A 13,950-nucleotide genomic window follows, 5' to 3' on the forward strand; every position below is an offset into this window, starting at 1 on the left:
TTGTTTTTAATTGTGTGTGTGTGTGTGTGTGTAAATGGAATGTATGCATTTTTGTGCAAGCGCCTACAGAAGCCACGGGTGTTGGATCTCAGAGACTGGAGTCATAGGGCAGTTGTGAGCCACCTGATGCAGGTGTAGAAAGCTAAACTTGGCTTGTCTGCAAGAGTCGAACCCACAGGGCTGAGCCATCTCTCTAGCCCCTGAAACGATCATTTTTACTATATTTTATTTACTCCTTGAGAACTCCATGCATGTATATGATGTATTTTGATCATGCATGTATACATATATAAGGTTTGGAAACTGTTAAACTAGAAATCAGTTTAGGCCAATGACAGAACCTGGCAACTGTTACATGAGTGTTCGTAGATAATTGATCCTTGATTCCCGTGGCTGCCTCTAGCATCGCCCTGGCCTGTGGCCCAGGGTGGGCCAGGCTCCCAGAGAAGCAAAGGCAATTTTAGCATGAAATAAATGGGGATAGAAAACTCTTTCCCCGAGGATCATTCATGAGAAAAAATGAAGTCACTGTGAATATAGTTCCAAGTATGTGTTCAACCTGTGATTCTATCCTATTCTCAGCTCTCAGGGAAGCTCATGTTTCAACTTTACACAGAGAAGCAGAGCCTCCGCCACTCTCTTCTGTTTCAAGATATAACCAGCTCAGGCACAGGATTTCAGAGCATCGGGGACACAGAGCTAAATGGCTGGATTTTACTGTGAACATAAAGCTACATCTGAAGTTAGGTAGGGATTAGAATGTGCTTCGCCAGTGTCCCTGAGTCATTTGGTTTCGTTCATCCTTCATCATCACCCCTTCCTGAATGGGTAAACGCCATTCCAATTATAAAACCTCAGTGGGATTTTCACAGTGAGCGTGTAGATTCACCATATGGCCTATTGCAGTTCCAGAGCTATCTACTGTAGTTTCCGAGGGATGCAGAGGATGAGACACTGACATTCACACATTTCACACATTGTAAAATACAAAGACAGGAGACAGGACTCTGAACCATTCAGTGGCTGCTCAAAATTTCCACGTTATAAAAATAGAGAATAAAACAGGAAAAGAATGGAACGCACAAGGGACCAAAAGGTGGCAGTGGAGTCACCAAAACAGGGTGGTGTGGATACCACACCAGCAATGTAATCGAACAGCCTCCCCGAGGTCTCTTAGGGTGGCGTCTCCCAAGTAGAAAGTTGGAGAATGTGTTGTTGCATCCTGTTCAAACAAAACCTTTAAGCCACTTTTTAATGTAAGACTTCATACAGATAATAAAACTATTCATCAGGGGCAGGTTTAGCATATGTGAGCCAGTGAAGATGAGGTATAGTTTACCACGCGCATAAAGGAGGAAAGTGGAGACCTAGAAGCTTTCAGCTGTACATCACCGCCCGGTGGCTAATCTACTGGTCTCTTATTCTGCTGCTCTCCTAAGAGCCCTTGCTTTTTTTTTTTTTTAACCCTCTGTAGCCTGCAGAGATTAGGCCCTCTCTTATTTGCAAGTCTTCGGGTTTCTTCTCTAATATTACAGCTGTGTGCAGTTTCTCGGGTGGTGCCATGCTTGGTCAGTGCGTTCCTTGAGATGCTGAAGGGCTGCTCTACCTGGTGATTGTTAAGAGTTGTGGGACTTTTTTATTTTTTTCGAGACAGGGTTTCTCTGTAGCTTTGGTGCCTGTCCTGGAGCTAGCTCTTGTAGACCAGGCGGGCCTTGAACTCCCAGAGATCCGCCTGCCTCTGCCTCCCAAATTCTGGGATTAAAGGCGTGCACCACCACCACCCGGCGAGTTGTGGGACCTTTTAGGCTTTTCTGGTTTTCTTTGACTGTGCACTTCACCTGACTTACACGTAGTGGCTACAGGAAGGGAGTCACAGTTGAGTTAGAAAAACGACTTTGTTTAATTTTGTGAATGGTTCCTTCACAGGATGGAAACACCCCTGTTTCTATTATTCAACACTATTATTAAATGCTCTTCAAGCATAGTCAACTCTTTCACTTGAACAAATTTTCATACTCTTTCCCCCAAAGTTTCCTCTAACATAACAATTAGTTTATGAAATTATGTAACCATGTTCCTGGATTCCAGTGGGGAAAATGGTATTGGCTTTGAGACTCACTGATGGAATATGTAAGTGTGTTAGCAATAACTAAAGATAAAATCAAGCATATTCATTTATGTCTAATCAATAGTTGAAGTCAGTAATAAATCAGTGAAGTCTCTGAGCTGGAAAAGATGAATTGTGGAATTGAGGCTTCAATCATCTAAAGGAAGAAAATTGAATTATGGGGGATGGAAGCAGGTTTGAGTGGACTGGATAAATTAAACCTCTCTTTATCCCAATCTCAGAGTGTGTGTTCAACCTTGGTCTTAAAACCTGCAGTAAGCAGAGTGTCTTCACAGGGAATTGATACCCCATGAGTATATGTTATATATAACACATATAATATATAGTAGTATATAGAGAGTGCATACTGTCATATGTATATACATACATATATATTATAATAGAGAGTGCTGTGGGAATAATTACACACACATAGACAAACACACACACACACACACACACACACACATACACTAGTAGTGGTGGGATCCAAGGTTTCCTTGACTGAGTTTAGTGTTTTAGTGAGTAAATATGGATTCATTGGTCAAAAAAAACAGAGCCAAAGGAGCTAGGAGAGTCAAGAAAATAAATGAGACCAATATTCCATGGGAATTGAAGTTGAAAGTTGGCAGAATAAGTTGTACTTATGAATAATATAAATGGTTATCCAATCTTCACCATTTCCTACTCACTGTAGAGTTAGTATTATTTCTGTGTGCTGATATTTATGAAGTACTTTTCAGTGACAAATCTATTGATTCTCAAAATTGTTAGAATTTTGCCTCATTAACATCATTTTATATAGTACTAGGATTATAATTTATGTGGCAATGTGAACTTTATCTTGTACTGGTATTATCGTCACGAGTTGGTGTGAAGAAAGAGATCATATTTAGTACTTCAAAGGCTGAGTTGGTACAACTTCGAGTCTGCTCAGATGATGTTCTGAGTCACTGCCTGAAGCCTCTTTGATCTTTTAAGTTTTGACACTTTGGAAATGCTTCACTCTTGTTTGCAAAGCTAAGTTGTTCAGTTGCAAAGTTCAGTTGTTTTATCTCAGTCATCCTAGACTGAATTTTGGATAAAAAAACATCGTGAATAAACTAACTGAATCACAGACTCTATTTTAAAAATCCCAATGTTATGTTGAGACTGTAACGAACTGTGCCGCCTTTTTGTTCATGAGTAACTTGACATTTCCTGCTTTCGGGGCACATTTCCTTCCAAGAGAATGAGTTGTAAAACGTGGGTTACAGGTTTAAAGTCAAGGCACTTAACTGGCATTATACCACTAATATCCAGTATGATTAGTATTTGCGAAGGGATTTGCAGTCTTCTGGAAACAACAGTGTGTGTGTGTGTGTGTGTGTGTGTGTGTGTGTGTGTGTGTGCAGGCACACAGATGCCAGTGTGGATAATAATTGGTGGTCAGAGAACACCTGACAGGAGTCAGTTCTCTCGTTACTTGCTCTGGGCGCAGAAATCAGGCTCAAGCTCTTAGGCTTGGCTGTAAGCGCCCCCAACCTGATGAACCATCACACGGGGCTGATTTCCACCTTAGAAGTTTCAAGTAAATGTCTTCAGATTAGACATAATGTAGTGTTATGGCATCGCACGGGTTAATTGGCATCCTTCCTTAGGAAAATTTCTTTGAGGGCCGCGTCCAGTTTAAAAAAAAAAAAAAAAAAAAAAAAAGAACAAACGACAAGCTGTGGATTTTATTTTCATAGAAAAAATCACGGTCATTTAGCTACAGTCTAAGCTCATGCTCTCTGAATTTACAATGTTACATAATAGTAATCACTCTTAAAAGCATGACCCGATTCTAACCTCTCCACTAGAGCTGTTACAATCCCCATGTTAAAGAGAGCTGCCACTGTTCCAAAATTGGATTCCAGACTGATGAGCATATCACTGAAGAGTAACAGTCTGAGGGTTTAGTTTTCTCTAAACTGCCAAGTTCATTGTTGGAGAGGAGATAATGTCACTCAGAGACCCCAGCAGGAAACAGTTGTCACACCGGAGCTCACTACGGTGGCTACTGTCACAGGTCTGGGTAGGGTTTAGAGAAATCAAAGAAGGTAAATGATGCCCATGAACACTTGGAAGGGGAGGGAAGCAAGGCTACTATCCCTAGATTATAAGAATTAGGAGGAGCAGTTAGACAAAAGACAGCACCCCAATTTCTAGACCTCCAATGGAAATGACAGTCATCCCTAGGACTACTTCCACCAGTTCAGCGCAGGGACCTCAGAGGAACAGAGCAGGTGTGGGAGGAAGAAAGAACAAGAGTGCAAGACAAAAAGATGAAAGAAATCAGCAGAGCCCATGCTCTGTAAACTCAGGAAGCTAAGCTGAATTGGTCTTGACCGGAGAAGGGAAGAGAGCTGGCACTCATTCAGTCTATATAGTTGTCTCTTCAATATGACAAACCACTCTCCATTTAATGTAGTGAGTGCCAGTACTTCATCACACTAACAGATTGGTGAGACAGACATTTGTACAAGGCACACAAAGGTTGGAAAATTTATAATCTGTTTGGCCTCTCCGCTAGGAAGACTCAAGTGATTGCAGTGATTCGGTAGAAGCCGGCTCAAATGTCTGGAAGCTGGAACCATCTGGAAGTTCAAGTTTGGCTGGAAGTATCAACACCATTCTCTCTCCAGGGCCTCTCCAAAGGACATGGGATTTTTGTACACTAACATTGGCATGGGTTCAGAATTCAGCATGTGTGCTTCTTTCTCCAGGTATCCGCCGCCAGACTGCCCACTGTGTTAAGAAGGGCCATGGGATAGTGAAAGCGACCTTCTGTAACCCAGAAACACAGCCCAGTGGCAGACAGAAGAAGTGCTATGAGAAGGATTGTCCACCCAGGTAACCCTTGAGAACAGGCAACTGAGCCTCTATGCCCAGACAGCTGATTTAACTGGGCTCCCACGCTCCGTGGTAACTGTGGGCTGTGTTGCTAAAGCAAAGCTGTGAACGGTTCTGTGGCTGTGCTGTCAGCCTGTGGCAAGCTGTGGAAATGTTTTCTTTCCAGCGAGCAATTCTTCTTACAAAGTAGACGCATTGTATGTTTTCTTTGCTAAGTCTTAATCTCAAACTGTTGAAAATAATGTACACAGCATTCACCCAAAAGTTGATTAACTATCGGGCTTGGTTTCCCAAGGGCACATCCCCATTGAATCTAGGACGTTCTCATACTGGTACTCTGAACTGACTATGTCCACTCTTCAGGCTTCCCCAAAGAGGGGACTTAGAAAACAGACTATTGTCTGGGCTGGGGCTGTGGTCAAGCGCTTTGCCCAGGCCTTGTTCTCCCAGCTGCCGTCCACAAATCCCCTCCTATCCCTGAGGCTTTATCATGGACTAGTATTTCATAATCTCTTGGGTGTGAGACAAGCATGCCAGACTACAGTAAAGGATATTGTTTTCTCCTGCTGTGCTTCTTAAGCTGAGTTTATAGGTGGAACTTTTGATCCTCAGCAAAAGTTAGAAATGGTCCAGCTGCACAGCTTCCTCTCACGCAGACAGTCATGCAGCCATGACAGTTAGATGGGCAGGGATGATGTACTCACATGGTCGCCGGGTGCCAGACAGCTACTGTGCAATCCCAGCCAGAGCAAATGTGCCCTCCAGAGTCAGGTTTTCCCAGGACATGAAGTTCTCGTGCATCTTCCTCGGTCATCTGATTGCCATGATGTTTGAGAAGCTCACATACATCACCCAGAACTGCCCTTTCTCCCTCCGAAATGGTTTCACTATTTTTCTTGAGACAGTTTTTCTTCATCAAGGTCTCAGGCTTTAAATCCAAATTAAGCATTTGTTGATCTTCTTCCAAGGAGTGTCCAAGACAGACGTTTTAAGAAAGATCAAATTATCCAAACCTTAGAATAAATATATGATGCAGCCATCGATCCAAGACCAGAGCTGCCAAGAAAGCAATTCTTTGGAAGATCTGACTGTAGGGAAAGGTCATTTGTGTTCCTTCTCCCCAGTTGACTTCTCTTGACCCTGTTTTGTTAGCAAAGCAAAGTTCTGCAAAGTTACGGCTATGACCATGCCTATCCAGAGTATTCAATAAACATCACAGCTACTCATTCAACTCTGGCAGCTGTGCGGTTTTGCTGCACGAAAGAGCAGCGTGGGACTTTCATCCCGGTTTCCCTCCATCAGCGCTTTTGAGTTTTCAGGCTGGGTTACTCTGTTGTGTAGGATTTTTGCCTGCGTGGTTATAGGTAATTTCCTGGAAGTTCTGATCTCAGTTGTCTGAGAGTTGGTGAGGTAACCTGGCTCATAGCAGTGAGAGCTACCCTAGCGAGCACTGGAAATAGGTTGAATAAATAAATAATTAAATAAATAATAAGCTACAGGTAAGAGAGGGGCTCGGAGGTTTCCCCATCAAGGTGGGACCCCTTCCAAACCATAGATAAGTATTCCAGGAAAACTAAGGGCTCTTTAAGTCACACACAGTCTCTCTGTGTCTGTCTGTGGCTTTATCTATCTCTATCTTTCTCTATCTCTCTCACACACACTTTGACACAAACTTCTACATTATTTATAACTCATACAAAAACAATAGAGTCCATTATTTCAGGCAAAATTTACAGATGAGAATTTATATCCATAGATTCGGCATTGAGAACACCAGTCGTTTCCAGTCCTGATGAGATATTTCACTGGGTGTTTATTACAAGGCCTTGGTTTCCTGGTCCTCCTTACAAGGGATTCAGACAGGGATAGTAACACTTTCCTAATGCTCCCAAAATGTTGATACAGTAATAATCTGTGATATAGACCCAGTCCTTAGAATTTTTGCATCATAAAGGTAAGGGATCAACTAACATTTTGTGATTAAAGAACACTACACACGATGCTTGCTCATTGACCAGTTGTTATTAAAAAATTATTCAATGATACTTGTTAAAATAAAGTAACACACCCTTTCTTTATTCAACAACATGACAAGCACAGGGACCACTACAATAGGAATTTAATGAGGAGAAGATATTTGTCTCAGCACCAAACATAATATTGACAAGTGGGAGTCTGTATCCGAGCATCAGGGTGAGGTCAATGGATTAGGAGATACTAATAGAAAAAAGTAGGAGTAAAAACTCTGGGGCTAAGCTGACCTAGCAGTAGTCTTTCTCAAGAGATGTCGGGATGAACAGACATCACCTGGGGAACCATGGAGGCCCAAGAACCCGATCAGATACCAACAATAATTACTAATTTGGGTGGACTTTCTTAAACGGACTTTACAGACTTCTTTGTTAAAAATGGACAGCACAAGGCAGCACCCAGCATTGAGTCAAGCAGAGTCTTGTCCTTGTCAGTGCCACTGAGAAGGAAGGATTTATTTCATTTTACACTTTCACATCATGGCGCATCATGCAAGAAGCCAAGGCAGGAAACTGAAGGCAGGAACTGAAGCAGAGACCATGGGGGAGGGATTCTCACTGGATTCAGCACCATGGCTTACTTGGTCTTCCTGCTTTATTATATGGCTTGGGACCGCTTGCCCGAGGATGGGGAACACTGTATTTGGGACCCTCCAACAGCAATTGTTAATAGAGAAAATTCCCCCCACACTTGCCCACAGGCCAATATGATGGAGGTCCCTCTCCCAGGTGGCTATAGTTTATGTCATGCTAATAAGAACTAACCAACATTGGGGGATTAAGAGCCGGGGGAAAGCTTGAGCCCGGAAAACCTTGGCAGGAAAACCAAAATGTAGACGGTCCTCATTTCAAGCTGACGAGAGACCTTAGTCTCGCCTGCCCTGCTGCTACAGAATACCACAGACCTGGCAGCTTATAAACAACAGAATTGTATTTCTAGTTATTTTAGAAACTGAAATTCAGGGTCTAGGCATCAGCACTTGTTGCAGCTTCCCACATCGGGTGAGAGGAGAGAGAGGACATGTACCCCACACAGTAGAACAGTGAGGAAGAGCAAGCCTCCTCCCACAGGCACAGTGTGTAGTAGCGTTCATCCACGCATGAGCACTCTGTCTGCCTGACCCAAGCACTCCCGTTAGGCCTGATCTCCCAACGCTGGTGCACTGGAGACTTAGTTTCTAACTCATGAACTTTAGGTAATAGATTTTAATCACAGGACCAGCCCATGGTCACTCCTTGAGGACTATGGAGGATGCTCCAGAAAGGGAATACACAAAGAGCCATTATCGCTCTGTTATAATACAACTGAAAGCCCTGTAGCGAGTAATTAGATAAATTAGGCTTTCCGTCAGCTCAGATTAGGGCCTTTCCAGAATGACATTTTATATATTCAGCAAACTGCCTTGCCTCCCTTGGAAATGTCAGAGGTAGGGCAGAGTAATTAGATTAATACAGTGGGCATTAATTTGCTTTCACATCACACTGTCAAATATTAGCTCTTTATTCATACGAGGCAACCAGAATTAAAGCCCGAAGAATAAATCGGTGATCTTAATTACATGCTAAGTGAAGAAACTAATAGAATCGAGAAAGAGCTTTCTTCTCCAAATCTTAACTTGAGATAAAAATGTATGAAAGCCAATACCCATACAAAAATTAAGAGTGGTAAATAAAAGTAAGAGAACAGAACTTCATCATCTTCACGATTACCAAAACTGAATACCATCTTAAGCCCAGAAGGCCTCCTCCAGGTCAAGATTGCAGGGCTTCCCATAATGTGCTGTTTTCCTGTGAAAGATAGAAGCGTCTCCTTTAATTGCTGCATGGGACCTTATATGGAAGAATTGTGTGTCCACAGGCCAATGGTGGACCCCCAGCTCCACCAGGAGAAGAGACTAGTTCTCTTTTCTGTGTTGAAGAAGGTTTGCATCGTGATGGAGATGGAAGAAGTGAGAGGGTTCCAGTAGGGACCCCTGCTGTTTTCCACAGTACTTCATTGTAGCCATTGGTTCCGTTCTGGAACTTTCAAATAGTCACTCACAAACAAAGAACTTCCCCCATTAACTTGTCCTCAGAGAACCCAAAACACTGATTTACCTGACCGCTCAACTTCATAGGAACTGCTGAGATAGAAGAAATGACCTGATTTACGTTATTTTTCTCCTTTGTCAAGTGAGTAAGTGAGACTCTGAAGAAGCAGCTTACAGGAGATCAGGGGCAACGTGAAGGCAATGGTTAGGTCCCACATCACCTAAATCATGGGGTGCACTCATCTCTGTCTCACAGTGGCATAGAAAAACATCCAACTCAGAGCCACGAGACCTAGAGAAAGATTGGATATGATAACTCCATGTCTGCAGTCAAAATACCAATGCATCATCATCAGTGGCTGTAGGGAGTGGAGGGCTCTGTGCTCTTCACTTTGCATGAAGTGGTATTTCATTCAATCCGTGGTACTGATGAGGTTGCTATAGTAACCTCACTAAACAGATGATAAAGTGAAGCTTAAAGTTGGTCGAAGCTGCACAGCAGAAACTTGGACCTCAATTTCTTTGACTTAAAATACAAGCATTCATTCCCATTAAAAGACATCATTCTTTTAAAGTTTAAATTTTATGTGGATAAATGATTTGCATGCTAGGATGTATGTACTGCACTTCTGTGCCTTGTGTCCTTGGAGGTTAGAATATGGCATTAGGGCCTCTGGAACCAAAGTTACAGATAATTGTGAATTAGCATATGGGTGCTGACAATTGAACCCAGGTTCTCTGAAGGAGCAGCAAGTGCTCTGAAATACTGAGCCATCTTCCAACCAACTCAAATATAGCTTCCCATTCCAGGATCTCTGCAGGGCTTTGGGGTTTATAATTGAACAAGTCACAGTGACCCTGTCTGCAGAAAACACCCACAGAGCCCGCATCATCTCCAGGAATCTCCCAGCTTTGTAACATATGTCTACCTAGTTTCTCTCCCAGTGGTTGAACGAATGAACATCTACTTTTGGTGATCTTCTTCCATGTCCATGTCTGCCTGCAGGTGGTGGGCAGGGGAGTGGGAAGCCTGCTCGACAACATGTGGGCCCTATGGGGAGAAAAAGAGACCAGTGCTGTGCATCCAGACCATGGGCTCTGATGAGCAGGCTCTCCCAGCGACAGACTGCAAGCACCTGCTGAAGCCCAAGGCCCTGGTTTCCTGCAACAGAGACATTCTGTGTCCATCAGACTGGACGGTGGGCAACTGGAGTGAGGTAAGCTCCGAGGCTGAAGGGACGGTGGTGTTATCCCTGCTTCATCAGCCTCTTACTCATTTCTTCACATTGACTTGGCGTAAAATTGCCTACTGTATAGTATCCATTACATCGGACTTGCTTACCGCATTTCCTGTTTCCAGCCTTACAAGAGCATAGCCTCCCTCGCTGAGTGGGCAGCCATCTACCAGGGATCAGGTGAATCTCACTAATACAGGCTCATGGCAGCTAATCAATTCTTATTGCGATATCCACTGACATGTTGTTAGGCTATTGTAACAAACCAAAGCCGCACACACATACTACAGCCCCCACAGCCAGTCTGCAAAAGCAGTTGGCAGTTCAGCGCTGTAGTTAACTAAACCCAAAGGAGGGTTACTCTGGTGGCAAAATGGAAAATGCACTTGACTCAGAAACTGTTCAAAGCATCCATCTACTCGGCATGCATTTGGGGTATCTGTTAGCAGATCCTAAACTCAAATTAGCATTGCATTTTCCGCAAATTAATTCATCTAATTCTGTGGGTATAATTAGAAATCAGAAAGCTTAAAGGTTATGTGTCACTGTGGAATCTGGGTCCCTAAGGCCTTGTTGTGCCCCGAGGTGACTAGGGAGAGGCAAGTTCTTCTTTTTTTGGAGACACCAAGTGTCTCTAAGACCTTATTCCTGTTTCCCTGTGTGCACTTCTGTTATGACCTAAGAAACAGCCAGACCATCAATAACCTTTAGAAATGAACACACGAGAATTTTAAGAACAATACTGATCTCACTGTATGTGCTTTAAGCAAACCTTTTTGCACTTATTTATTGTACATGTGTACACATGTGCCATGACACGTTTATGCAGGACACAGAGCAACTGTGAGCAGCATCCGTTCTATTTTTCCATCACGTAGGTTCCAGGGATCAAACTCAGGTCATTAGATTTGGTAGCAAGCGCCATGACAGCCCACAGGCCCCTGTGCAATTTCGCAAGATGCTGCAAGCTTCCTATAACAATGGTCAGAAATTTTCAGAAGTTTTCTAGAGGATTTATCTTGGGAAGTGGAAAATATTTGGCACAGGAGACATTATAGAAAAATAACTAGGCCGGGCAGTGGTGGACACACCTTTAATCCCAGCACTTGGGAGGCAGAGGCAGGTGAATCCCTGTGAGTTCAAGGCCAGCCTGGTCTACAAGAGCTAGTTCCAGAACAGCTAGGGCTGTTACACAGGAAAACTCTGTCTCAAAAAAACAAAACAAAAAAAAAAGAAAAGAAAAGAAAAAAGAAAAATAACTAGAATGAACATTGATGATTAAATAAGCAATGTACTCAACTGAGATAAAACATTTGTGTTTAACGTGTTTTATTATGAATAAATATTTCTTGTGTAGTTTATAAAGATGCTCTAAAAACATTACCTAAAGAAGAAGTCTCGATTTTGCATCAATAAAATTACCATTTCTGAAGATGCTTATTTGAAAGCAGAGTACTCATGTGAACAGAACATCTTTGATAATCTTCCAAGACAGTTTCCTTAACTTATAATCATAATTGGGATCATTTAACTTCTAGTTCTAGTAGGTGTGTGGGCTAAAGTAAAGAGCCAGAATTCATGGTCCTTAGAGTGTAAAAACTTCCTATCAAATGGGAGACAAAGGAAAGTTGGGGCAGTAGAGGGGAGGTGGGCAGTTGAGAACAGGTACGGAGGGTGCATGTAATGGTATGTCTAGCAGTTAATACAGACGTGTTATGGATTTGTGCACTGGTACCTCTGCAAGTCAGAATATCCCACCTTCTATTCTTGGGAAGGAGGAATTGTAGCATGTGTTTGGCCTGACCTGTTCACCACCAACCTAGACTGCTATAAATTACAGTGTTGTCAAATAAGGCTGAATGGGGTATTGTGAGGGACCCATTAAATTTGTTTACCAAAAAAAAAAATGTGTTGGCTGCATCCAAAACACTTAATAATTCTTGTCATGTAGAATTTGCTAATTGCCAGAATCCCAGGGCTTGCTCCAAAGACTGTAATTACAGATTTGGCTGAGGAGACTTTCCCGCGCCCATGGGTGTAGCACATAATAACCTGACTTAGCTGGAGAGCAAGAGACCAAAGGAGTTGGCATGCGATGACAAGCGCTAGTGTCTGTGGTTCCCAAAACAGGTCATTGTGTAGCTGATTGACAGCGCATGCGGAATCCAGTTTCTAGCTTCCTCTTGCAGCGCTGAGCAGGAGTCAAGCTGGCACCTTCATTAGAAGATGTAGGCAAAGAGCCTGTAGGTAAATCAGCATCCACAGATTCACTGGGTAGGTTTTCTTTCCTCCTTTGGTTGTCTGGATAACAACCCTCAATGAGCTTTGCTGAGACAGATAAAAAATAAGTCTTTCACATTCTAACTATGACAAGATACCTTTGTGCAATTTTATGTGTATATATTTTTATTAAAATTTTACTTACATAGCTCATCTAACTTTCTTGCTCATTAGAAATAGAATCTTTTTCCATACCATATACTCTGATCACAGTTTCCTCTTCCTCAATTCCCCCCACATCCTTGTCCCCTCCCCTCCCCCAGATCTATACCCTTTCTCCTTAAAAGACAAACAGGCACCTAAAAATAAAGTAAAATAAAAACAAACCAGAATAGGACACAACAAACAGAACCATATATTTTGATCATATTTCCCCTCCCCCCAACTCCCAGATCCTCCCCACCTCCCTACCTACCCAACTCATGTTCTTGTTCTCTTTCTCTCCCCCAAATAATCATAAAACAAAAAGCAAAGATCAAAACAAACCAACAAAAACCCAGTAAGGCAAAAAAAAAAAAAAAAAAAAAAAATCAAACAGCGCACACAGAAAAATGTGTAGTGTGCTTTGGGTTAACCAACTACTCCTGGGTGTAAGGCCTTGCCTGGAGTGTGGTTGATATACCCAGATGCCCCATTGGGGAGAACTGATTTCCCTTTCCCAGCAGGGATCAATTGCACACAACTTCTTGAGTAAGTGCGGGTCTTGTGTCTGCTTCCCCTTCTCAGTTCTGAGATTTTTGCTGGTTTGAACCTAGGCAGACCTTGTGTGTGCTGCCAGTCTCTGGGAGTTCATACAGTTATCAGTCCCATTATGCCTAGAAGACCCTGTCTTGTTGGAGCTCTCCGCCACCTCTGGCAATTACTACCTCCTTTTTGCCGTATATCCTTGAACTTTTAGAGGAAGGATTTGATAAGTATATTCCATTTAGGGCTAAGTGCTCTCACTCCGCACACTGCCCAGCTGTGGGTCTCTGTGTTAATTATTATCTACTGTAAGAAGACACTTCCCTGATGAGGGCCGAGTGATGCACTGATCTAGAGCATAGCAATATATCCATTAAGAATATTTTTTTTTTTTATTAAAGGTAGATCCCGGTTCTACAAATTAAGTTTTTTTTTTCTTTTTTTCTTTTTTTTTTTAATTAATTTATTTATTTATTTATTAAACATTTCTGTCTCTTCCCCACCGCCGCCTCCCCTTTCCCTCCCCCTCCCCCAACCAAGTCCCCCTCCCTCGTCAGCCCAAAAAGCAATCAGGGTTCTCTGCCCTGTGGGAAGTCCAAGGACCACCCACCTCCATCCAGGTCTAGTAAGGTGAGCATCCACGAAACTGCCTAGGCTCCCACGAAACCAATAGGTCCAGTAGAATCAAAAACCCGTTGCCTTTGTTCTTG

General features: G+C 42.7%; 1 protein-coding gene across 3 annotated transcripts in view; it reads left to right on the forward strand.

Moving 5' to 3' along the window:
* Adamts12 (ADAM metallopeptidase with thrombospondin type 1 motif 12) overlaps positions 1–13,950 on the forward strand; it is a 220,100-nt gene that overhangs the window by 162,736 nt on the left and 43,414 nt on the right. For all 3 annotated transcript variants that reach the window (XR_007591168.1, XM_050139036.1, XM_050139037.1), the window contains exons 17-18: positions 4,855–4,981; positions 10,048–10,258. Coding sequence is in view for 2 of the 3 variants with exons in the window: in XM_050139036.1 (XP_049994993.1) it covers positions 4,855–4,981; positions 10,048–10,258 (338 nt within the window). In the remaining variant the exon portion in view is untranslated. The remainder of the gene's footprint in view (positions 1–4,854; positions 4,982–10,047; positions 10,259–13,950) is intronic.

The sequence above is a fragment of the Alexandromys fortis genome, unplaced genomic scaffold (assembly GCF_014885135.2).
Source record: "Alexandromys fortis isolate MF-2015 unplaced genomic scaffold, M_Fortis_MF-2015_v1.1 scaffold_37, whole genome shotgun sequence".
Classification (NCBI taxonomy): Eukaryota; Metazoa; Chordata; class Mammalia; order Rodentia; family Cricetidae; genus Alexandromys; species Alexandromys fortis.